This window comes from Trachurus japonicus, chromosome 5, assembly GCF_045865225.1.
Source record: "Trachurus japonicus isolate A0001 chromosome 5, Traja_1.0".
Classification (NCBI taxonomy): domain Eukaryota; kingdom Metazoa; phylum Chordata; class Actinopteri; order Carangiformes; family Carangidae; genus Trachurus; species Trachurus japonicus.
This window is the reverse complement of record NC_140911.1, coordinates 12,863,097-12,885,285: the sequence shown is the minus strand read 5'-3', so window position 1 is coordinate 12,885,285 and position 22,189 is coordinate 12,863,097. Positions and strand designations below refer to the sequence as shown.

At 40.8% G+C, this 22,189-nt stretch overlaps 3 protein-coding genes and 1 non-coding gene across 5 annotated transcripts; 3 read left to right on the top strand and 1 right to left on the bottom strand.

The window, feature by feature from the left end:
- The first annotated feature begins 984 nt into the window (after positions 1-984).
- Positions 985-4,607, top strand: bhlhe40 (basic helix-loop-helix family, member e40). Of its 2 annotated transcripts, none has more exons than XM_085776364.1 (5): positions 985-1,426; positions 1,562-1,619; positions 1,714-1,821; positions 2,200-2,323; positions 2,449-4,607. In XM_085776364.1, exons 1-5 carry the CDS (start codon positions 1,350-1,352, stop codon positions 3,306-3,308), a joined length of 1,227 nt encoding a protein of 408 aa, XP_085632490.1. In that variant the 5' UTR covers positions 985-1,349; the 3' UTR covers positions 3,309-4,607. The 2 variants fall into 2 exon arrangements, with proteins under 2 accessions (XP_085632490.1, XP_085632489.1); XM_085776363.1 differs by having other exon boundaries at positions 1,028-1,426; positions 2,446-4,607.
- Positions 4,608-11,133: 6,526 nt separating this feature from the next.
- LOC146987230 (N-acylethanolamine-hydrolyzing acid amidase-like) lies at positions 11,134-14,158 on the top strand. The gene is made up of 11 exons (XM_085776362.1): positions 11,134-11,350; positions 11,783-11,947; positions 12,069-12,192; positions 12,320-12,410; positions 12,497-12,582; positions 12,656-12,828; positions 13,096-13,158; positions 13,243-13,309; positions 13,412-13,440; positions 13,751-13,820; positions 13,940-14,158. Exons 1-11 carry the CDS (start codon positions 11,172-11,174, stop codon positions 13,958-13,960), a joined length of 1,068 nt encoding a protein of 355 aa, XP_085632488.1. The 5' UTR covers positions 11,134-11,171; the 3' UTR covers positions 13,961-14,158.
- Positions 14,159-15,174: 1,016 nt separating this feature from the next.
- Positions 15,175-15,246, bottom strand: trnat-cgu (transfer RNA threonine (anticodon CGU)). The gene has a single exon. It is a non-coding gene; the product is annotated as a tRNA-Thr (tRNA).
- A 1,215-nt stretch (positions 15,247-16,461) lies between these two features.
- On the top strand, positions 16,462-21,968 carry arl8bb (ADP-ribosylation factor-like 8Bb). Its single transcript, XM_085776361.1, has 7 exons — positions 16,462-16,647; positions 18,102-18,182; positions 18,383-18,456; positions 18,636-18,729; positions 19,109-19,176; positions 19,449-19,519; positions 20,042-21,968. Exons 1-7 carry the CDS (start codon positions 16,525-16,527, stop codon positions 20,089-20,091), a joined length of 561 nt encoding a protein of 186 aa, XP_085632487.1. The 5' UTR covers positions 16,462-16,524; the 3' UTR covers positions 20,092-21,968.
- The last annotated feature ends 221 nt before the right edge of the window (positions 21,969-22,189 follow it).

The following is a 22,189-nucleotide window of genomic DNA, read 5'->3' as shown; positions in this document are numbered from 1 at the left end:
AACACAACAAAAACGCCCCGCTTCAGTGACAGTGTCATCCCACCGCCGGCGCACGTGCCGCACAGCGAGTTGGTACAGTGTGAAATTACACCGTGTACATACTGAGTGCGCGACACATGCCAGTCCACAGAATGGGGGGATAAAAAATAACTCCTCCTTAGACGGTAATGAAAGAGTGGAGTTAATTAGGAGATATATGAATTGCATCATGTGTTATATCAAGTATTATTTTCCTCTATCTGCTGCACTTAACTTATATAGGCTATATTATTATATTATATATAGCCTACATACTAATATATATTATTAGTAGGCTATACAAGTAAATTGCTATATTGTTATATTAGCCTATATTGCTGCAAATAAGTTGTAAATATACATAATATTATATATTATAATGATTAATGTTCATATTTAATATACCATATATACTATTATTATAGCTTATTATTATATAGCTATACATTACTATAAATCTATAGCAGGCACAGCACGAGGCTCATTTTTCCTTTCTGTGACACAGCACAGACTTTGTGACTTTCCACCTCTGGACTTAAAATCACAGCCTCGCTTCTTCTTCATAAACATACAGACTATACGTCTCCTGTTATGGAGAAAGAAACATACGCTATCTTTGTGTTGTGTCGCTCAGTCCAGAGGCTAGATTGTTTTCAGTTATTATTGCTACAATCTAACATGGAGTCTGTTATACTTTGCAGTTTTACAGTCGGACTGATAAGGAGGGAACTGTTGCTCTACTTTCTCTCTCGTCAACACTGGCTGCTCTGCAAACAGGAGCATGGTGGTACACGGGACTCGGCCCCAGTGGAGGAGTACTACAGAAATGGATTGTACTCGAGCAGCAGGGAGGGGGGGAGGAGGTGTGTGTGTGCGTGCGTGCGATTGTGTGTGTGTGTGTGTGTGTGCGTGTGTGAGGGGCGGGGAGGGTGAGGAGTTGAAAGCGCCGTCCAACACGTGAGGCTCATGTGACGGAGTGGATGTGTCTCTTGCCGAGAGACGTGCCTGTAGTCACAGGGTTTAGTTAACACGTAGTCAAAAACCCACCCAGCGCTCACACACTGGAGCCTCCCTAGACATACATAGACTACTACCGAGTCCGGACCTCAGGGTGACAACGCTGCACCGTGCTCCACTCCAGCTCTCAGCGGGAACACACACACACACACACCACGCACACGCACTGGATAACAGGAGATACTTTTTTCCTACATCTGTGAGATTTTGAGGGTTTTTTTCCCTCGTTTTGAAGCGCGACTGCAGAGACACGTTTGGGACGATTTGAGGGCTTTTTTTTGAAGTTCTTTATTCGGGTTTTGCAGTTTAACGACATGGAGAGGATTACAAGTGCGCAACCACCTCCCTGTGTACCAAAACACCCATCACTGGAAATAGCAGACATGTCGGGGTAAAGAGAAAAATTTTGTTTTATTCTATAGGCTATGTGCTTCTATTCTATTTTTTTTTCTAGCACTGTATTCTGAATATTTAAAAATAATAATAATAATAATAAATCTAACTTGTTTTTATCTTTTCTCCAAAGAAATTTTCCCATTTATGTGTACAAACCCAGGAGGGGCATGAAGCGAGATGAGAGCAAGGTAAATGAAAGTTAAAATGCACGATATTCCTGCATGTGTCAGTTGACTCTGAGCAGCCAGGATTTTTTACTGACTGCGTTTCAACCCTCTCCAGGAGACATACAAGTTGCCACACAGACTGATCGAAAAGAAAAGACGTGACAGAATCAACGAATGCATTGCCCAGCTGAAGGATTTGTTGCCAGAACATCTGAAGCTTACAGTGAGTATTATCTTCTACATATGGCATGTGTGTGTGAGTGTGTGTGTGTGAGCAGCCAGGGAATCTGAGACGCCACATGCTTTTGCTGTTTGCTCCAGACTTTGGATTCAGTTTAGGAGCCTTTTTTTTTCTTCAAGTTTTGCATTTTAAAGGAGAAAATAATGTATTAAATATTGATTCATATATATTTCAATGTAGTGTTTTTTATAGTATAAATTCTTATAATCTTTTAGTTAAATGTTTTAAATTCTCAATGAGAAATGTGCGTGTACGTGGATTGCATGACTTCCCGGGTGTGTGAGGCTTGTCCTCTGTTCAGCTGCAGAATGTGTTACATAAGAAAGATCAACATGCTTATCGAAGGTCTTCCTGTTTTAGACACTGGGTCATTTGGAGAAAGCCGTGGTGCTGGAGCTCACTCTCAAGCATGTGAAAGCCTTGAGCACTCTCCTGGAGCAACAACAGCAGAAAATTATCGCTCTACAGAAGGACCTGCAAATTAGTGAGTTTGATATTGTGAAATACAAACAGATGTTTTTACATGAGACGTCACCAGGCTGGGCCGTCTGTGATCTCAACACGAAGCAGTAGAAATGATTTTTAACTCTGTGTTTTTTGATTTAGCAGGTGATCATGGAGGCGACAGTGCAGAGACCAGCGAGGAGATGTTCCGCTCTGGCTTTCATTTGTGCGCAAAAGAGGTCCTCCACTATCTGGCCAGCCAAGAGAGCGGCAGGGACCACCTGACCCCTTCCAATGTCATCAGCCACATCCACAAGGTAGCAGCCGAAGTCCTGCAGCATCAGAGCAGTGAAAGCCCAGAAGAATCCCACCCTCAGGCTTCAGAGAAACTTGAGAAACCTGTTGGACAGCCCCAGCGGGCGTCCGAGGGTCCCGCTAAGAACTGTGTCCCCGTTATTCAAAGGACTTATCCCCATGGGACGGGGGAGCAGAGCGGCAGCGACACAGACACTGACAGCGGGTACGGTGGGGAACACGACAAGCGCGATCCCAAAACCCAGTGGTCAGAAAGGCACGCGAAGGAGGGGGAGCTCAAGCATTCTCTGTCTGAGCGCACGGCCATCAAGCAGGAGGGCGACGAGCCAAGAGCCAAGAAGTCAAGGTCTGACTCCTCGGAGGATGAGATGCTCTCCGCTCACGGGGCAGGAGGCTCTGGCAGCTACATGAGCTTCTCACCCAACCAGCCCCCGTTCTGCCTCCCCTTCTACCTCATACCACCCGCCGCTGCAGCAGCAGCAGCGTATCTGCCCATGCTGGAGAAATGCTGGTACCCCGGGGGCATGCCAGTAATGTACCCAGGCATGAACGGCTCTACGGTGAGCTTGCACCCAGAGACACTTCCCTCATCCCTGGTGATGTCCCCAAGAGCAGGCTCTCCGGTTCCCCACCACACCGCCATGGACTCCCCTGCCCTGCACAAAGCTTTAAAGCAGGTCCCCCCTTTGAACTTGGAAACCAAAGACTAGACAGACGTGTTTCTGTTGGAAGCTTGCCCTCCGAATGTTGAACAGGGTTCGATGGTTGGCCCACTGAAAAGACTTGCAACAAACAGACAAACGCACTGGTGTCCCCACAAACCACAGCTGTCGTTTGTACCGTCAGAACACTGACCCCAGCAAAGAATCCCAAATAATCACCACCTTGTATCGTCGGCCTCTGTCACGTTGAAACAGGCCTTTTAGGGGAAAACCTGCCGTGTCCATGTAGAGGTTCATATATCACCAGTTGCATGGTTGGGAAGATGGTCAGTTTAAAAGCGATGAGTCTTTGTTTTGTTTTCGTTTTTGTTTTTTAAGGACGTTCCGCGTCCTCCATGCTCATTGTTGAATGTCAGATGTAAACCCAGAATGTAAGGCTCCCAATGCCCCTAAAAAAAAATTATTTGGACCTACTTTTTGCACACACACCAGTCTGTAATGAATGTAAAGATTGAACAAAAGCCCCTTGTAGATGCTGCTCTAATTGTATTTACCTGCCGTAGATCTGTGAATGGAGGATCTACCCTCAGTGTTTGTCGCTCCTGTAACTGCAACAAAACATTGTTTAGACATAGAATGTTACCAAAAAAAAAAGTTTGATGTTTGGCTCATGTCGAGCGGACGCGTCATTAAAGACATTTGCTTTCTTCACCCTTCAGTTACTCTGGAGCTAAATGAACACAAGTGTTTTTGATGTTCAAAGAATTCAGGGCGTTGTCATTGTGCGAGGTGTGTCACTCATGTCATGTTGATGTGGCCATACATGCTTTTTACGATTTAATTTGTGAGTCATGACTAGATGAGATCCTGTGAAGTAATGTCTTGTAATAATTTTTGTTTATACTACTCATACATCTCTATTTTTGATACGTGACCCGCTGAGTCGATTTGCATCGCGACCAGAGGAAGGTTGACATAGTCTTTTTGCTGTATGCTGATAGAACGTGTACAGTATATCGCATCATGCTCAGCCAGGATTTGCATCTTGCCCACAAATTCCCGGTCAAGTTAAGGCCTGATCTTAGCTCATGCTGTTGCCTTTTACTCGTTTTTTTTTTTAGCACGGACACAACAACGGCAGGTGTTTAAATTTATTTGCTTGAAATGTTGTGTCTGTAGCAAAGAGAGTGAATGTAAAGTTCAAACAAAAATAATAATTTTGTATAGAAAGAGGTACTTGGGATTTTTATTTTGAAATGTAACAAAAGGTTGTTTGTTGTACATATTTTGTATATAAAGTATTATTGATATATATTAAAATATTAATAAAGCTTTCGCCCCATGGAACTTGTTTTTCACTTCCTGATGGCTTAAACGTGTTCTAGCCAGCCAGCCAACCTGACAGCTCCTCATAACAACACATACTTACATAACACTTACATAACCCATAAAGCAGCAGAGCCTCTGTAAATCAATAGCATGTCTTGGATTACAGGCTGTAAACATTTCAGACTCGAAAGCATTTCTAAGGATTTACGTAGAGCGAACTTTGGCAAAAACTTAGATTATGAGTTTATTTCACTTTTTTATTAGTGTTACTTATAGCCTGTTATAACTGGGTGACATAGAAGTGTTTTTTTAAGGCTTTTAAATATGATTTTGTACATTCACAATATTAGTTTAGAATCCTGAAACACATTATTGTTTAATAATGAAGACATAAACTACAGATTTACTGATTTTCACTTCATCGTGGTTTGGAAATTTCTCTCCCATACAGTTGGTGTGCTGACATGTCATGTATACTGTATGACAGCCAAGAGTGTTGGGTGGGAGTAGAAAATATGTCTGGCAACTTGAGAACACCACGGTGGATGGAAATGGTATTTGAGGTTGTGGGGACAAGGACTGTACGTCTTTGATTTACTTTCATATTTAATGATATGGATGATCAGTCTGCACTAACCTTTTGCTGCTTGTTTGTGCAACGTTTCCTGGGTGGTAAGCTGCAGTGGGAGTAATAGTGAGAATAAAAACATATGTCATGCACCACTTAACACCCACCAGGCCTCCCTGAGAAATGTGACAGTCTTTCTTTTCTTGTAATCACAACAGTGTTTTGTAATTTGCTCTGCAGATCAGTGAAACTATTCCAGCACAGTATTGCTTGAGGTATTATTTGCACCAGGCCTCGCTGATGGTCCCGATAAAACTCAAAAGTGTAGCACTGGCACCATCTTGTGGACATTGCTTTTTCTACCTGGCATTTTCATATCAGCGGGCCTTATATTTTGAACCTCAGTGTGTAAGATGTTTCCTTCAGGGACCTCAACTTGGAAGATGTCAACAACAAACAATTTAATGCTGCTCTTATCAATATTGTTTTTTATTCTCAAATATGTTTATGGAGTTATGTAAACACAGCAATAATGAAGGACCCAGCACAACATTGGTAGATGTTCTCAAACTGAGGGGTTGGGGGCCCCTGTGTGAGCGGGTATGGAGCCACTGCAGAAGGAGCTGGATGGCCAGGAGAAAATGGATTATGTAAGGAAAATAAGAATTTGCTGATACTCTTGTGCTGACCTTTATGTTACTAACACTCACTATTGATCCTTTCATGTTCTATCCCTGTCATTGATAATGGACAGAAATTGTTGAGCGATGCAGTCATGTTAACTTCTCTCCACTTTTAGAAGAGGGGATGCGTCTGGACAAGTTTGAGAGCCAGTCGAAAGCATATCATTTTGGTGGTTGATTATTTTGGGATATGCCTACACGCACATGTTGCTTTTATTGGAGAGATATGTATTTTTATATAAATATGCCACTCCTCAATTATTTTAAGTTTACTGACTCATAAACTTAATATGGTCAAACTATGGCAATGATATGTTTATGATTTGTTTCTGCTGCCCCCAAGTGACTTAAATCCCACATGAGCACAAAGATTACTCACAGCTACATCCAGTGAAGAGTCTGGACAGTTCACAGGAGGTAAAGGACACAAATCCAGCTCCCACTCAGTTCCTGGTCTTGTAAAATTGCAACAGTGTAGAAGAAAAGAACCCCACGTGTGAGTAACCTGCACTAATCTCTTCACTTTGGTTTCTGTCATCTTCACTTGGTTAAAATGTGTTATCTGATTTTTTTTTTCTACTAACTGGCAGGATGTGGTCTTGCTGGAGCCTCAGTGGCTACCATAATGTCTCTTGCAGGAAACAGTGACCCCAGTGTTAAAGAGGCTGCAAAAACAATGAGATACAGACTGACTTCCAAGAAGGAACACACCATAGAAAAGTGATAGCATCAAAGTAATGACCTTGTTGATGAGAGTCTGGTAAACACATTTTTGACTAAGACTGGGTAATCACCAAGGTCATAATGGTTGGTATAGCTGTGGAACCAATGTGCAAGGAATGGCCTCCATGGTGGTTGTTGCTAAGAACAGAGTAGGCTCTGTGGATAAGGCTGCAGGGAGAATTGTCATCCCTGAGGAGATGATTTTAGTGTGCATTTATCAAAGAAATAAAGGACCTTCAGAGGAACATCCAAACAAATCAATTGATCCAGACACAGGACTAGCTAAGGACAATCTTTCAGAGGAACCTGATGCTGAAACTCCGGTTGATATACCCTAATACAGTGAGCTACATCATGGTGCACAGAACAGTGTTGGGACTTTTTCCCCCCCACAGTCATTTCTAATAATCTCCTCTGTTTCCCCCTCCTTTGAGTATTTACTCCATTCCTGGTTTTGTGGTTCTCCCCAGCTGGGTGTGTGTATGTGTGAGTCTCTGCTGGGCGTACCTGGTCCTGGTTCCCCTGCAGGACCTGCACCTCATCAGTCAGTCAACCTGCTTCAGCTTTAAACACTTGACAGGTAAATTGGAGACTGTGGTACAGTAACTTATGGGGAAATATCACTGGATGTATCCTTCGGGGAAGGGCGAATGATGTCCTCCCCTGTGACATCCCTACAGTAGGGGAGAGTGGGGCAATGTGAGACACCGGGTAATGTGAGACACCCCCTATATCTAGAAAACGGAACACATTTTTGGTCATGTGACCATTATGTTTTCAAGCCCCTTCCATTTGGTCATGAAGAAGAGGACCTCATGATGCTGTGGAAAGCATGTTTTTTTCACAAAAATGTTATTTTTGCATGTAAAAGTAAATTTTCTTGGTGTCAACTTAATCAACTGTTGTGCTAAAGCAAATTGATTCAGGTAGAAAAACTTATATGATACATGATGATGAACTACCAACACATAAAACCATGTGATGATGCTGGCTGAAAATTAGCCTGAATTTCTAAGAGAGGTTGTTTTTTCTAAAATGGGGGTGTTGGGGTAAAGTGAGACAAATGCTGCGGGGTAAAGTGAGACCATGGATGCATTATAATAAATCCATGAGTGAGACACTGTGAGCACACCACACACAAAGATTTACACTAGAATCTCGTCCCCCAAGCCAGAAATCTTGCGTGATCAATGATCTGTAGCCACACTGCTTTGTTATGATGTGCTCTCAGTCAGCTCGCTTATTTATTGGTTAATTAACTCAATTTTAGTCACATTCCACTTTGTTGGCTCCCCCCACACACAAGAGGAGTTTTGATCGAAATGGTCACCATTGTCGGGCCCTACAACCTGACCCCCAGACTATCTAATAGGTTCTATCTGTCATTTGAATGTTAATTAAAACATTTTGTGTTGTATTTGATTTTGGTCTTGAGTCACTTTGTGTTGAGAAAACAAAAGTGCTTAATTGACCAATCCCCATGATTCTGTTACTAGTCCGACATTAGTTCTGGGAAGTGTGGTTGTCAAGCTAGCTGTCAGGATTCTAACTGTTACAACATGTGTTGTTATGGTAGTTTCAGAGTGGAAAAAGTAAGTGGATCAGTTTACCCCATTGATTTTTCTAGTTTGTCTCAGTTTACCCCTGACCTGGGGTAAAGTGAGACACAAGACCACTTTTTTTAAAAACAATCATATTTTCACTGCCCTTCGTCCTAAATACATTCTGATAATTTCCATTGCTAGGCAACATCCTGAATTAATGGGAAATGTGTAAATTTTACTGATAAATCATTTTAGCTCGCTTAGAGGGGAGCAAATGTAAAAAGTGTCTCACTTTACCCCACTCTCCCCTACCTACTGGAGACAGAACTTCCTCCGTCTAGGTGGGGTATAGAATAAACTTCCCTCAAGTCAGGTGTGTGTAAAGGCAAAGTGTAGGAAGAATATGGGCTGACACCATCATCTATCTATCTATCAATTTTTTACTTATTTCTCATTCATTGACAATGACAATTAATTAAATTCACTGATTTGGATCTACAGACACACTGCCACCGAGGCTGTGGAGACTCCACCATGTAGTCTCAACATAGTCTACATTCAATGCCTTGAGTTTCCAGGCCATGAGTTTTCAGAAACAATGCCTCTTAGGAGTGTTCAAACAGACATTATTCATCATCACAGCTCACCTGACTGGTTTGTCCAGTCATGTCAGTGAAATTCATCTTCTTCAACAACTGGTTTTATTAGATGTGTTCAAAGGTAGTTTGTGCTTGCATTATCATTATTAGGCTTATATAATATTTCTACCTGCAGAACAACATGTCCACAGTTGTTCTGCCACAGAACCACTCATTGAATCCATTAATGTTACTGAATATGTTAATATTTGATCTGAAAAAACTGAAAGAAATCCAAAGGATTCTTTAAAAACACACAAACATTCAAATGTTAATAAATGCCATTTAACATTTAGTATACTGTAGTAGTAGTAATAATAATAATAATAATAATTTTATTTATATAGCACTTTTCAAGCAAGTGTACAAAGTGCTTTACAGATAAAACACCACAGAAAGAAGAACAAAAGAGGAAGAAAAACCCATGCAAACCCCCCTCCCTCTGAGGTCACACGACCCACAATCAAAAGTCCACAGCCAGCGGCACTGTGCCCAGATAAAATGTAAAAATAATTAAATAAGATCAGGAAATAGCTAAGAATACGCCATCCTATAAAAGTGAGTTTTAAAAACTCAGTGGAGTCAGCTGATCTAACACTAAGCGGAAGGCTGTTCCAAATCCGGGGGACCAGAGCTGTACACATAGGATGTGAGAAGGAAGAGTATACCCTCACAGGCCACCATAGGACTTTAAATTCACACGGAAATTACTATTCTTTCTTATCATTATTGTTATACTTGTACATATAACTTTTCTTTTTCGTTGTGAGCTCAGCCTCTCAAAAACAATTATGTAACTAGCTGAACTGCATTTTTTTTTTCTGTGACTGTGAGGTGGCACAGGTTCACCGCAGGCAATCTTCCAGGAAACACTCAGGGAATGAAGGTCATTTGTCCAACTCATACAGTACCTTTGTGTGCTATGGCTATTGGAAGCTGAGCATGCAATTTCTTTTACTCAGCATTCCAGTGGTCATTGACCTGGAACTGCTCAATATCTGATCTAATTCTTCTCATGCAGAAAAATTACCAATCTGTATGTTTTCTTGCTTTACAAAAAGTATATATTTAGAACATTTCTTCCTGGACTGCATACTTTTGAATAGAAATCAGAAATAAAATGAAATGCAGTCTGCATTCTTGTTTACATGCATTAATGTGTTATAATTCAAACTGACAAATTAATGTTTAATGATCATTGTTTTGCCTTTGCCTTTTAATAAGTAAATTAACTACTTTCCAGTGTGATATTAACCTACGTTTCACTGTAATAAAAAACAAAAACACAAAGCGAAGAGTGTTGTCTATCAGAGGACATCATAGAAAAATGCACACATACAAAGTAGTTGTTATTAGTTTTCTTTCTATTACTCATGTCAAAATCCCTCTTACAAGGCGACCTTGAGTTCTCTACAAATAAAATAGTATTATTATTATTATTACAAGGAGTTCCTCTTTCAACTTTACTTCTTAAGATAGACTTCTTGTGTCATGGGATATGAAATGCTGACATGATCAGATGACACGAGTGAGGACATACCGTACTATACTGTACCTGATTGTTAGTGTTTAGGGTATGCGACCTATGACTAAGTGAAACTTGGAACAGACCTGCACCACCACCACAGGTCACATGTAAGGAGACATCATCAAATATATAGGCTACACCCCCTGCATATATGATAGTAGGCTAAGGCCAAATACCCACAGTAAGATTTATTAATTTATTACTTCATTCATTTACATGTGGATGTGGAAATAAACATGCTTCCTGCATCATTGGATTCATTAAAATCTGAGAGGATGCGGTAAATTCTCCACCTCATCTCCAGCAAAAACCATGCGACATACATGTGACTTAATGACCTTCAGATCAGATTCAGATTCATAATTCCTCTGGGGAATTCATTTCCACAGTTTGTGACAGACACGAAACACACATAGATTAACATAGATAGGCTACAAATGAACAAAACCAGGCAACGTACAGAATAAGCAAGATGTAGAAGAAAAGAACAGGCCAGTTATTATAACACAGTTAGCTAATGATGGCAGTCGGACTGTTTCGCAGGACAGTTGTCTTTTCCCTTCGACCTGAGGGGAGGGGATCATCAGCATCAGCATCAGCAGCAGCAGTAGGCATAATAACTGCTAACAGATAGCCTATTAATTTTTTATTTTTTTATTTTTTACCAATATAATTAATTTGTTTTTTTACACAGAAAGACCCAAGACAAAACAAACAATGTGAAAAGTTATTCTCTGCAAAGCCACAAGTTTATGCTATCAGCGTATTGACTTTTACTCTGAAAATCCTGGAGCGGAAGCGTGAGTCTTCTACTTTCCCTGCAGCTCTCACACAAGCAGAGGAGTTCCGCGGTGACCTGCGCCAGGCTCTGGATCTGATCTCTCGGGCAGCTCCGGTCATGATGTTGCGGAGATCGGTGCCGCTGCTCGGCCTCGTGCTCGTAGCGCTGTGCCGGGCAGAGTTTCCTCCGCCTACCGTCAACATCAGCCTGGATGAACATCCAGAAGTGCGGTGGGCGCCTCTGTTCAAAGTCTTTGACGCAGACTACCTGAGGAAAGCTGGCGCAGAAGTCATTGAGTAAGTTTTCCAAAGTCACAGTTTGGCTGCCATAAAGTAATAAGTTTGTGTTTCCATGAAGTGCTCTGTAATGCTCTGTCTGCCAGATGTGCAGAGATAGCAATTAGGTGCGGTAGTGCACAGCTGGAATCGCACATAAATAAGCAACAATAGGATTCGAAAAGGTTTTTGCTTTATTGGGGACCACTGTGATGATAGTATAACAATTGAATATGATAAAGCTTAATTCTAATAGGAATTCAACACACTAAGTTAATATTAACATGTTATACCGGCCTTTAATAAGTGAGTAAATTAACCTATGGACTTCTAGACTTTATGACTGTGTTAATCTTCCACTCCTTGACTATACCTTTACTGTGATTGTACACTGATTATTTTTTCGTTTGTTTTTTTACTTGGTTTTTTGTTTGTTTGTTTGTTTTTTGTCAGTACCACAGTCCCAAAATGGGTGCATCATGCAGTCGCACCTATTGTTGCAGCCTTAGAAAAGTACATTCCACAGCCCTATGCAGGGGAGATCCGTGGCATGGCTTCAAACTTTGGAGGAAATCTCTCAGATATCATCATGCTCAACTTTGCATATGAAGTTTCTGCGTACGTATGATTTTAAAATTCATAGTTGAAATACAAGTTCTATGCAAAGGCATACGATGTCTATAAGCAGAATTGTGTCAAAATCCACTCATGCCTACAAACAAACTCTTTGCATCTATAGATTTTGCACCAGTGTCATCGCTCAGGACAGTAATGGGAGTGTGTACCATGGAAGGAACCTTGATTATCCACACCCTATTCTCAGGAATCTGACTATCGACATCATTTTCCTAAAAAATGGAGAGGTACAGTATATAAGAACATTGTAAAACAACCAATAATTATACAAAAACACACACTTCAACAGGTGCATGATGATTTGATGTCCAGGATACAATATAAATGTTATTGTTTTTTATTACCGCCCATCAGGTGGCCTATCGTGGAACCTCTTTTGCTGGCTATGTTGGGCTGTGGACTGGACAAAGTCCTAACAAGTTTACTGTCTCTGGTGACCAGCGAGGTAAAACCAAGCTTCCTCTTTGCAGTAATTAGCCGTTATAGTCGAATAGTAGAATTTTTATTGGTTCCCTTTTGTGCGGTCATCAGGAAGTGAGCACTGGTGGAACTGGTGGAAGAATGTGGTGTCCGCTTTCCTCTTTAAGAGATCTCCTGTCAGCTGGTTGGTCAGGGAGGTAGGTATAGAAAAATGTTATGAGGGGATTTACCCAATGAGGAAATGAAACTAACTGTGTTTAATCTATGCAGACACTGGAGCAAGCAGAGGACTTTCAAGATGCAGTGATGCGTTTGTCCAAAATACCCATCATCACTGGGGTGTATTACATCGTGGGTGGGGTGCGAGCAGGGGAAGGGGCCGTCATCACCAGAGATCGAACGGGCCCTGCTGATATCTGGCCACTGGATCCCGTGAATGGGGGGTAGGTAAAAAAATAAAGGAACTGAGTCTCTGAGTCTAAATGTGCTTAACTGAATCCAATCAATAAAATGATGTAAAAAAAAAAAAAAAAAAAAAGGGAAAATCCAAGGCACTCTTCAATAATATAAAAAGCCTTTATTTATACAATGGCTATATGGAATAAAACATTTGAGTGGGTTACAGCCCACACGTTTTAGCAGAAGCCTTCTTCAGGGTGTAACCCCAGCATGCTGATGCTCCTGATAAAATGGTGTGTTTCGTTTTTTAGATGGTACAGAGTGGAGACAAACTTCGACCACTGGCTTCCCCCTCCAGCCAGGGATCATCGAAGGTGAGTCATCTCATGTGATAAACGTGTCCGCAGTGTTATTCACTGCTGAGATTACACTGTTGTTGCCATGTGTTCCTTTCTTAGGGAAGCAGCCAACAAAGCACTAAATGCCACTGGCCAAGATCACATAAACAGGGATACACTTTATCAGGCAAGTATGGACCAGAGTACACGTGTTATTGGAAAATCTATTAGTGCACATTTTTAAAGTCAGAGACAATGTATGGATTTGTAACAGAGTGTTATCCTGCAGGTTTTGTCGCTGTTTCCAGTGTGTAATGGGTAAGAAGAAACTTTTCTATGCACTATTTTTTCTGTTTAAGGAATCACATGACTGCACTTTTTGCTGAGATGGGGAAGTTGTAGCATACCAGCTTCAGTTCCCTTTGCTTACTCCTCAGCAATGTCAATAGGCCTTTGTTTGACACCTTACTTACGCACATAGAAAGTGGCATATAGAACAATCTGAGTTTCAGTCAGCATGTTAAAATGTATTGACTGTACCATACAGAAACTGGCTTATTCTGATAGCATTAACATATTGCATTGTATGTGAATGTATCCAGTGACCACTATCTCTATACTCTCCCAGAATCACTGTTTACACAACAGTAATGAGTGCAGCAACTCCTGAGAAGTACAACACACTTGTCAGGCCACAGGTAATTTTTTACATTGTGTCTTTAATGCATATATTTGTTGGTATTCCTTAAAATCACTTTTAAAAAAAAGTGGTGTTAACTGCTGAAAATATAACTCACCTTTTCTGTTTTCTTTCAAGGGCTGCCATATTGCTGACTAAGCTGCCTAAACTGCCTGAGATGACTGCGGTCAACAACGCACTAATTTTTGCTGCATTGTAGCCTACTCTCGCTTCTGAACTTCATAACATATATGCAGATTCATGGCCATGTGTTGATTATAGAATTGGTATTAGAAAATAATTCCACAAAAGCATTTTTGGGTGATTATGCTTTTCTGTCTCTAATCTATAATAATTTTTTAAAAAGCCTTTTAATCACCTTATATATGCAACCTAAGCATTAAGCTTTTCGATATTGAAATGATTGCAATAGTCTGAAGGGACCTATTTCCAGAGTATGGAGAGGACACTTGAATTCAGCACGTGAAAATATATCCTCAGGGAAGAGTGGGGTAAATTTATCCCTGTGATTTATACACACTCCTGTTTTTAAATACGAGTAACCAAATCTACCCTGCAGGAATGTGACACATGCAGGTTGGGCACAAAATAGAAAAGGTGACAGTGACCAGAGGAGGGAAGAAGCTCTGTCTGTGCTAGGTATTTTCTTGTTGAATGCAATGAATGAGTGGTTGATTCTGTTTTTATTTGTTTTTTTTCTCATTTTCATGTGTGTATTTTAATGCTAATAGCCTACTGTTTTTTTACACAAAGATGGAGTTGTGAAATAAGCCTGTGAATTGAGATAGTTGTGAAATGTCTGATATCTTAATGCAGTTTTACAGCAAATTAAAAGCAAAAATATAATGTTCAAATTAAATGTTTTTTTCTCAAAATACAACGGAGAATGGGCCTTCTGTGTATGCAAGTTTGCCGTACACTTGTGACAACACCTCTGCGAGTCACAGGACGCTACCTAGTCTTTCATTTATCCATTTATTGACTTTAAAAACTGCTACCTGTAACGTTTAAAACAACTCGCCTACTCATGATAGTTGGACTTCTACTGAGAGACAACATTGACCTCTGCAGCATATATAATGTGTGACTGACAATGATAACGGACAAACAAAAAAAGCAACAGACCACAAGCTACTTTTGTTCTGCACCCAACCATAACCAACAGATTAGGACTGGTAGCGAGGCTGTGGTGTTGTGTAAATTGTCATATAAACTCTAATCCTAAAATCATCTCAACTGGAGTTTAGCCACGGATGAAGAAGCAGGAATTAGATGCTGCTGGTTTAAATCTTATGGGGCTGCCATAGCACTACTGCTTGACATTTGACACACACCAACCAGGTTTGTTGTCAAGGCATGGATGGGGATTGAACCCATGATCTTTGGTTTACGAGACCAACGCCTTACCACTTGGCCACCACGCCTGACCATGCAAATGATCTGACTGATTAAATCATTTCACTATCACCCCGCAGCACTTATGACCTTAACAATGTGACAGGGTATCGTTTACTCTGAGAACATTTTGACTTTTTAATGACTTTTGTACTATGACATGTAGTTTGTCTTTCATTACACCTCATATCATTATTCGATAACTATGTGGTACTACTTTATTTTTATTTGACTTTATTAATGACATGTCCTTTCCAGTCTAAATGTTTCTATTATTTCACTTTTGGCTGGGTTCACACACTAACACAGAAACACACACAGGTTTCTACTTCTGCCTTTTTGAGGACAGCACCAAGGTGGATTCCTATGGTGTGAAGATCGCCACAGTTTTTTTTTGTTTGTTTTTTTACTTTTGGAGAAGTTCAGTTCATGTCAAATAGTAGTAGTTAGTATTACTATTGCTAGCTACAAACAACAACAACTATTTCATAAGTCCAAGATTAAAGATTGGAGTATTGGGAGTATTGGAGTTAGCAGAAATTAATATAGTACAGTGTATAATGCAGTATTGTGTACAGTCCAGGCTAATGAATCTCAGCTGAACAAACATGTTAATGTGTTGGTCTCATAATGCTGCTCACAATCAATGATAATAACTAGAAGTACACAATTAAATTGAAAGCATTATTAAAGACTTGCAAGTCAAACAACTCAGGATTTCTTTGTTACTCTGTAATGTAGGCAGGAGCACCTCTTTAGTGAACACTTAAAGAAACATGCATAGGTACAATGAAAAGTTGCTCTTGAAAACATATGGCACGTGGCTGTGTAAAGATGATAAGCAGTGAAAGACTTAACCTATCTATGGAAAATTTGTGTGATGCCTATTCAAAGATGTGTCATAGGTCTAATTTTCCTATCTAGACATGATGTGCCTCTGGGAACTCACAGGTTTAATGCAGAAAAATAACAAACATTTGATATTCTGGTGCTGCAATATATTAGCCTATTGATTTGAACATGGTTGGAAACGGTGAAATTCTGTCTGTGAGAATACATTAAATACTATAAAATATAATGGTGCTTTGTTTTGCTCTTAAACACCTCGTGATCCTCGTCAGTCAGGTTCCGCAGTCGCTCGCTCGCTGTGCGCGTTCACGTCAGCTCCTCCGTGCACGCCTCTCTTAGCAACACTTGTCAAGTAGATCACATGATATGACAAAGCAGCTAGCCACTTCCTGTGTAGACTGCTAGCAAGTTCACAATCCCAGACGGCCGCAGCGACTGCGACTGCTGTGTCATCCAAGATGCTGGCCCTCATAAACAGGCTTTTGGACTGGTTCAGGTCTCTCTTCTGGAAAGAGGAGATGGAGCTGACATTAGTGGGACTTCAGTACTCTGGAAAAACCACATTCGTCAACGTGATTGCGGTAAGTAGCTAGCAGCTCAGCTCAGCGAAGGGCCCCGGCTACTACCTGGAAGAGGTGGTGGTGGTGGTGGTGGACGAAGCTTTATTTCTTTGGACTGGTGTTACACGTATTGCATAGATTCAGCAACAACACTCTCGTGTGTGTGTACGGTTTTGTAGCATCACAAATGTCAGATAGCAGCCGTGATAACTGTTTTACTCGCTAGCAGAAATGACGGAGTTGTTGGTTGTGGTATGACTGTGCGCTTACTAATGACAGCGGTCATGTGAGCAGCGGGACTGGTCGGTGTAAATCGCTGCCCGGTGTGTCAACATCTTCGATATGTTGACAACACGGAGCACTACACTACACCACGTCTTGTAAACAGTCTTGTCTTGTCTACGTCATGTAACTGGGTGTAAAGAAACCGAGGAGGCCTGGAGCCATCATGGCTACAGGCTGCCACCTGTGTGTATGACCAGTCTAGACTTTAAATATTAAGAAGAAAAGAAAAGAAAAAAATAAAACAAGCTTTACTTATTATCTCCTATTATATGCCATACTTTTATAACGGAGTTGTAGCTGCTGGTTATGTGTGAAAACATTATATATTTACTGATATTTCTTTGCTGGAGCCGTTTGTTTTGATGTCTAGTTTGTTTACCCTGTCACCGCCTTTCCCGGATAAGGGTTGTGCTATGTCAGCTGTGCAGTTTTGTTTATGTCTGTGAGGTGAAGTCAGGTAGTAAACCACAGTAGGCTACTGTAGACTGACTCACCCCTTCCTGGATTAATCATGATGGTACAGACTCTTTTTCCGGCCTCTGTTTTGATAATGTCAGGTGATCTGAAATTAGGTTTGAACAAAGCCTTCTGCTCCTCCACACTGTGAGTGCTGTGTGACCAGCACAGTGTAGAAACTAGAAACTATGCAACTAATCCTGTTGAAGTTATGTAGCATATGGATATTTTAAAGTATTTCATTGTTATGTTACTAGGAGTAGGTGGTGCCTACAGGGGCTCTCCGCTTTAACGATAAATGCCTGTTTTTACTGGCGTATTTTCTCTGTATTATTTGGTTACAGCTCTGTCTGGCTGCTGAAAGCTTGATTGGAAGCTAATGTGTGCTGATGCATAGATGGTATCATCTCAGCATGATTCATGAGGTGAAAGGGCAAGTGCTAAGACACAGCTACAGTCCTCAAGCAGCTAATAATATCTCTGTAATCCAATCATTTCCCTAAATTTATAAAGACCACATGCACAGAAATGATTCACATCCTCCAGGATTTTCATGTGACTTCTGAATCAGATGAAACAATACTGACTTAAATACAGATTTTCGTTTGAAACTCTAACAACGGAGCTGAAACGTTACGTCAAACAGGGTGAAATGTCATAGGCTCATATTTACAATGTAACATTGCAGTTTTCACCAACACGCCACTGTTTGTCCTTGCGTTTGTCTCATGCAGTCGGGCCAGTTCAGTGAAGACATGATTCCCACAGTCGGTTTCAACATGCGGAAGGTCACTAAAGGAAATGTGACAATAAAGGTAGGCCAACAAGCAAAAGTGTGATGGATGCTTTCACTCAAAATCAATGTTAGACTGGACCAGTGCCCGTGTAGACTTGTGAACTCTGCGCTGGAGGGCAGTAATGGTGCAATGATTGCTTTGTAAAGGGCACAAAATGTTACATTGGCACTTTTTTTTTGCTTATGACTGTATTGTTGATTTGTGCTTTTGTGCCTCAGATATGGGACATAGGTGGACAGCCCCGCTTCAGAAGCATGTGGGAGCGCTACTGTAGAGGAGTCAATGCAATTGTGTAAGTTTGAGTACAGCACATGGCCTTTGTGGCTGGAAACCTGAATAGAATGAATATATATATATATATAATGCATATTCATGGTGTTGCAGTTTGTTGTGGTTAAGCTATTATCGTTTATTTATCTGTCATACTGTATAATGGTGTCGTTACATGTTCTCTTGTGTTTTCTTTTGCAGTTACATGGTGGATGCAGCAGATCGAGACAAGATAGAAGCTTCCAGAAATGAACTGCACAACCTTTTAGACAAACCACAACTACAGGGGATACCTGTAAGAAGCTGCTTGTAACAATTTTTAACCAAAAGCTCATGATTTTTCAGATTTACCTTGATTTATTGCACTGATTTTCTGTTGGTCTGGTGACTGGTCACAGACGGTGATTAAGCTCATAATGAGTAATCAGTGCAGCTAATGGCTCACAGTGACTCAGCCTTGATGACATTACACTGGGCGATCGTTTGAACTCAAGCCAAGATGGTTTTTTAATGAGTTCTCAATAACTAAGCTGACAGCATCATTGACCTGACAGGGTCTGACGTGCTTAATCGATAGGCCTCCAGCTGCTCTGATCTGACACCTCACACAGGCAGTTTATTTTGTCCTATCAGTCAGAATTGCTTAGCTTTTCACTCTGTTTCTTATTTTTCAGGTTCTAGTACTGGGCAACAAACGAGACCTACCCAACGCACTTGATGAGAAGCAGCTCATTGAAAAAATGTGAGGCACTCTGAATATTGTATTCCTGTTGATTATCCAGCAAAAACATAAGGAAGATTAGTGATGTAAACAAAATCCCAGTTCTGTCACTGGTTTGATAAGTGTGACTCAGTGCTTCTCAGTACTGATCCAGACATTAATTTCTTATAAAATTAGCTTATACATTATGGCTAAAATTAGGTCAATGGGGTTATCCACAGATTGTTGTTATATTGCACATGAGTCATGGATTTTATAAACATATGAAGACGTAATTTTATGTTTGTTTGCAGGAACCTATCTGCCATTCAGGACCGGGAGATCTGCTGCTACTCTGTCTCCTGCAAAGAGAAAGACAACATAGGTAAAGAGGCCATTCATAAAGCAAGGTTACCAGTCAAGATAGGAAACTTAAAGAAACTGTACTGTTCTGCCTCATAAGTTTAACGCTTAGTAGGTCAAAATTAATATGGCATAAAAACTCATCTCCTCTGGGCAGCATGATCCCAGACTTAACTCTGCCTAAGGCTGATAGATCAGACTAGTCAGATTTATCACTCTGACGTGCGCTGCACTTGTTGCATATTTATGATTTGTATTGCAATTAACATGTGTGCTTTTCAGAAATTAAAGGTAATAAAGGATAAAGGATAATAACTGAGTGGATAAGAGGGAGGAAACCCTTATAAAAACATAACGACAATGAAATCAGCATTGGCCATAAATCTTTTATGATACAAAACACTCACAGTGGACTTGAACCTGTAATGATGAGACACCAACAGAGTGAAACACCCTCTGTTTAGCGTTTAATTGAAACTCATGGTCATAGGCTCATAGCTTGCTGAAATGTTAGAAATGTCTTGCATGTCTTTCCTCTCTGCAGACATCACACTGCAGTGGCTCATCCAGCATTCAAAGTCCCGGAGAAGCTGAAAGTGAAGCCCTTCCCAGTCGCAGCTCTGGCCTCAGCCCTCTAACGGTCATGGGTCCTTGACAGTCATCCCTTCCACTGCCTCCGTGAAGTAATCCAGCTCTCTCTCTCTGCTCACTACCGTCACCACCTGCATCACCCAGTACACTACCATAGATGTGTAGCCCCTGTACAGCACTACCGCCACCCCCCAACTTTCTGGAGTCTTGAAAAGTTGTCTCAGTTCTGTGCTAGAAGGTGGATTGTCCATACCCATCATGCCTTATCGCCTGTCATTAAGGACATACTCTCTGTCTGTGTACATCATGGGAGTTTTTTTTTTTTTTTTTGCTTTTGTTTTCTTCGGCACAGGAATCTAATGATGCAGCAGTGTACTGTTCCCCAACTAGGATGGAGCTCCTCTAATCCCACAATCAAACATCCGTTTTGTTGCCTGTCAACATTAGGTGTTTACGTGACATAGTGTGATTGTAGTTTTTAACAGTTATTTGCCAAATGACGATGGTTGCTTGCGCTAATGCCTTCAATTCCTGATAGACCCTCAGCAATATAGCCTGCATTTTTATTTGCCGGCGTATGGGAGTATCTATTTTATCAAGTGACTTAAATTAAAGTTTACACATAACAAGATCAACAGAAGGTAAGACTGTGAAAGGTTGTTGTGTCTGAGGCAAAAATCCTGAGATACGTCAGCAGATTTTTAAGTGCCTTTGGCTCAGTGAGTGTCCCAATCAGACAGTTATTGCCCAATGCAATCCCTAACGTATTATTAAGTAAAAAACAAATGTTGGTACAGACACAGCTCAAATCTCTTGATTACATTTAACACCACCTCTAGACAATCTCACTTTATGTTTTTGAATCATTATAAACACATCATGACGTCTGAGAAAAGACAGCACTGTACTGACAATAAAAAAAATGAGGAATGATGTAATGGATGACCATGAATAAGAAAATGTTACATTTTGTTTGGTGTATATTGAATGCTGTTTCACTGACAGCCTGCAGATCTTTAATGTAGCTTGAAATGTGGGCTGACTTTTGCTTGCAGTTCTCAGGTTGTTATGGGATTTATTTTTTTAATTGTCCGAAATGTAGAAAGGGTGTGCTAAAGTATCCTGTTTCATAATCCCTATTTTGTTCGGGTTGGATAACAGAAAGCCAGTTTTAGTCACGGGGACTGAGATGACAGAGAGAAGAAGACAGTCCATTAGTCGAAAGCATTGGATGCCCGACGTCGTCCATGCCTTGCCACGCCCATGTCTTCTCCCGAAAGCCTTAGCAGTCCAAGGACAACGACGCATTGATTGACTCATCATTTCCGCTCAGTGACAAGACAATTATTTCTCCCAGGTTCAACCACTGTATATTAATCTGTCCCTTGCTTGGCCAGTGCATCTAGATCTGTCTTTTCTTTTTTTCTTTTTGTGCATGTGTGTGTGTGTGTGTGTGTGTGTGTGTGACACAAGACAGGGGTGAATGAGTCTCTTCTGCTTCGGTACTATATGTAGGCCTACCTGGCTCCTGCATTTCACTGTAATGTTTGTTCCACATATCCGTCAGCCACTCTCTGTTATTGTACGGTGTCTGTTGGTGATCGTTTGTAATCCTAAATGTCGATTGTTGGGACCACAGCAGCAGTGAGGGGCTGTTTAATTGGGTGACTGAGTGGGTAATTTGGGGAAAGCTTTGTTACCTGTGTAATAATATAGCCTATTTGCAATTTGTATGTGCATGTGCTGAATTTAATCACATCCAATTGCAGACTTTGTAAATAAGAAGTTAGCATTTTTATTCCAACAAATGCTCCTGTAGATGTAATGCATTCTTTCCCTGTGATTGCTAATAAATTTGTTTTTATTTTTAAGGATCTCAAGCGCTGCGTCCAAATTACTGGGTAAGTTGTCGGTTTAAGTTATCACCACTAGGTGGAGGCAGAGGACTGAAAATGAAAATGGAGCCTTTAAAATCTGAGACTGTAAGATCAAGTTTTACCTGAAGTTCTCTTAGGATGAACTATGGACCTACTTTTCTCTTTGTGTACCTGGTGGTTATTGTGTAGCAGGAGTGAAGTCTTGAACAGGATTAGTGTTGCAC

What these genes read in the sequence shown, in the direction of transcription:
- arl8bb (XM_085776361.1), top strand. Translation starts at nt 16,525, where the DNA reads ATGCTGGCCCTCATAAACAGGCTTTTGGACTGGTTCAGGTCTCTCTTC. An exon ending in CACAACTACAGGGGATACCT is followed by an intron (nt 18,730 to 19,108) that starts GTAAGAAGCTGC and finishes CTTATTTTTCAG; the next exon opens with GTTCTAGTACTGGGCAACAA. An exon ending in CAAAGAGAAAGACAACATAG is followed by an intron (nt 19,520 to 20,041) that starts GTAAAGAGGCCA and finishes TCCTCTCTGCAG; the next exon opens with ACATCACACTGCAGTGGCTC.
- bhlhe40 (XM_085776363.1), top strand. Translation starts at nt 1,350, where the DNA reads ATGGAGAGGATTACAAGTGCGCAACCACCTCCCTGTGTACCAAAACAC. An exon ending in GAAATAGCAGACATGTCGGG is followed by an intron (nt 1,427 to 1,561) that starts GTAAAGAGAAAA and finishes TTTTCTCCAAAG; the next exon opens with AAATTTTCCCATTTATGTGT. An exon ending in ACAGAAGGACCTGCAAATTA is followed by an intron (nt 2,324 to 2,445) that starts GTGAGTTTGATA and finishes TTTTTGATTTAG; the next exon opens with CAGGTGATCATGGAGGCGAC.
- LOC146987230 (XM_085776362.1), top strand. Translation starts at nt 11,172, where the DNA reads ATGATGTTGCGGAGATCGGTGCCGCTGCTCGGCCTCGTGCTCGTAGCG. An exon ending in TTTGCATATGAAGTTTCTGC is followed by an intron (nt 11,948 to 12,068) that starts GTACGTATGATT and finishes TTGCATCTATAG; the next exon opens with ATTTTGCACCAGTGTCATCG. An exon ending in CTGGATCCCGTGAATGGGGG is followed by an intron (nt 12,829 to 13,095) that starts GTAGGTAAAAAA and finishes TTCGTTTTTTAG; the next exon opens with ATGGTACAGAGTGGAGACAA.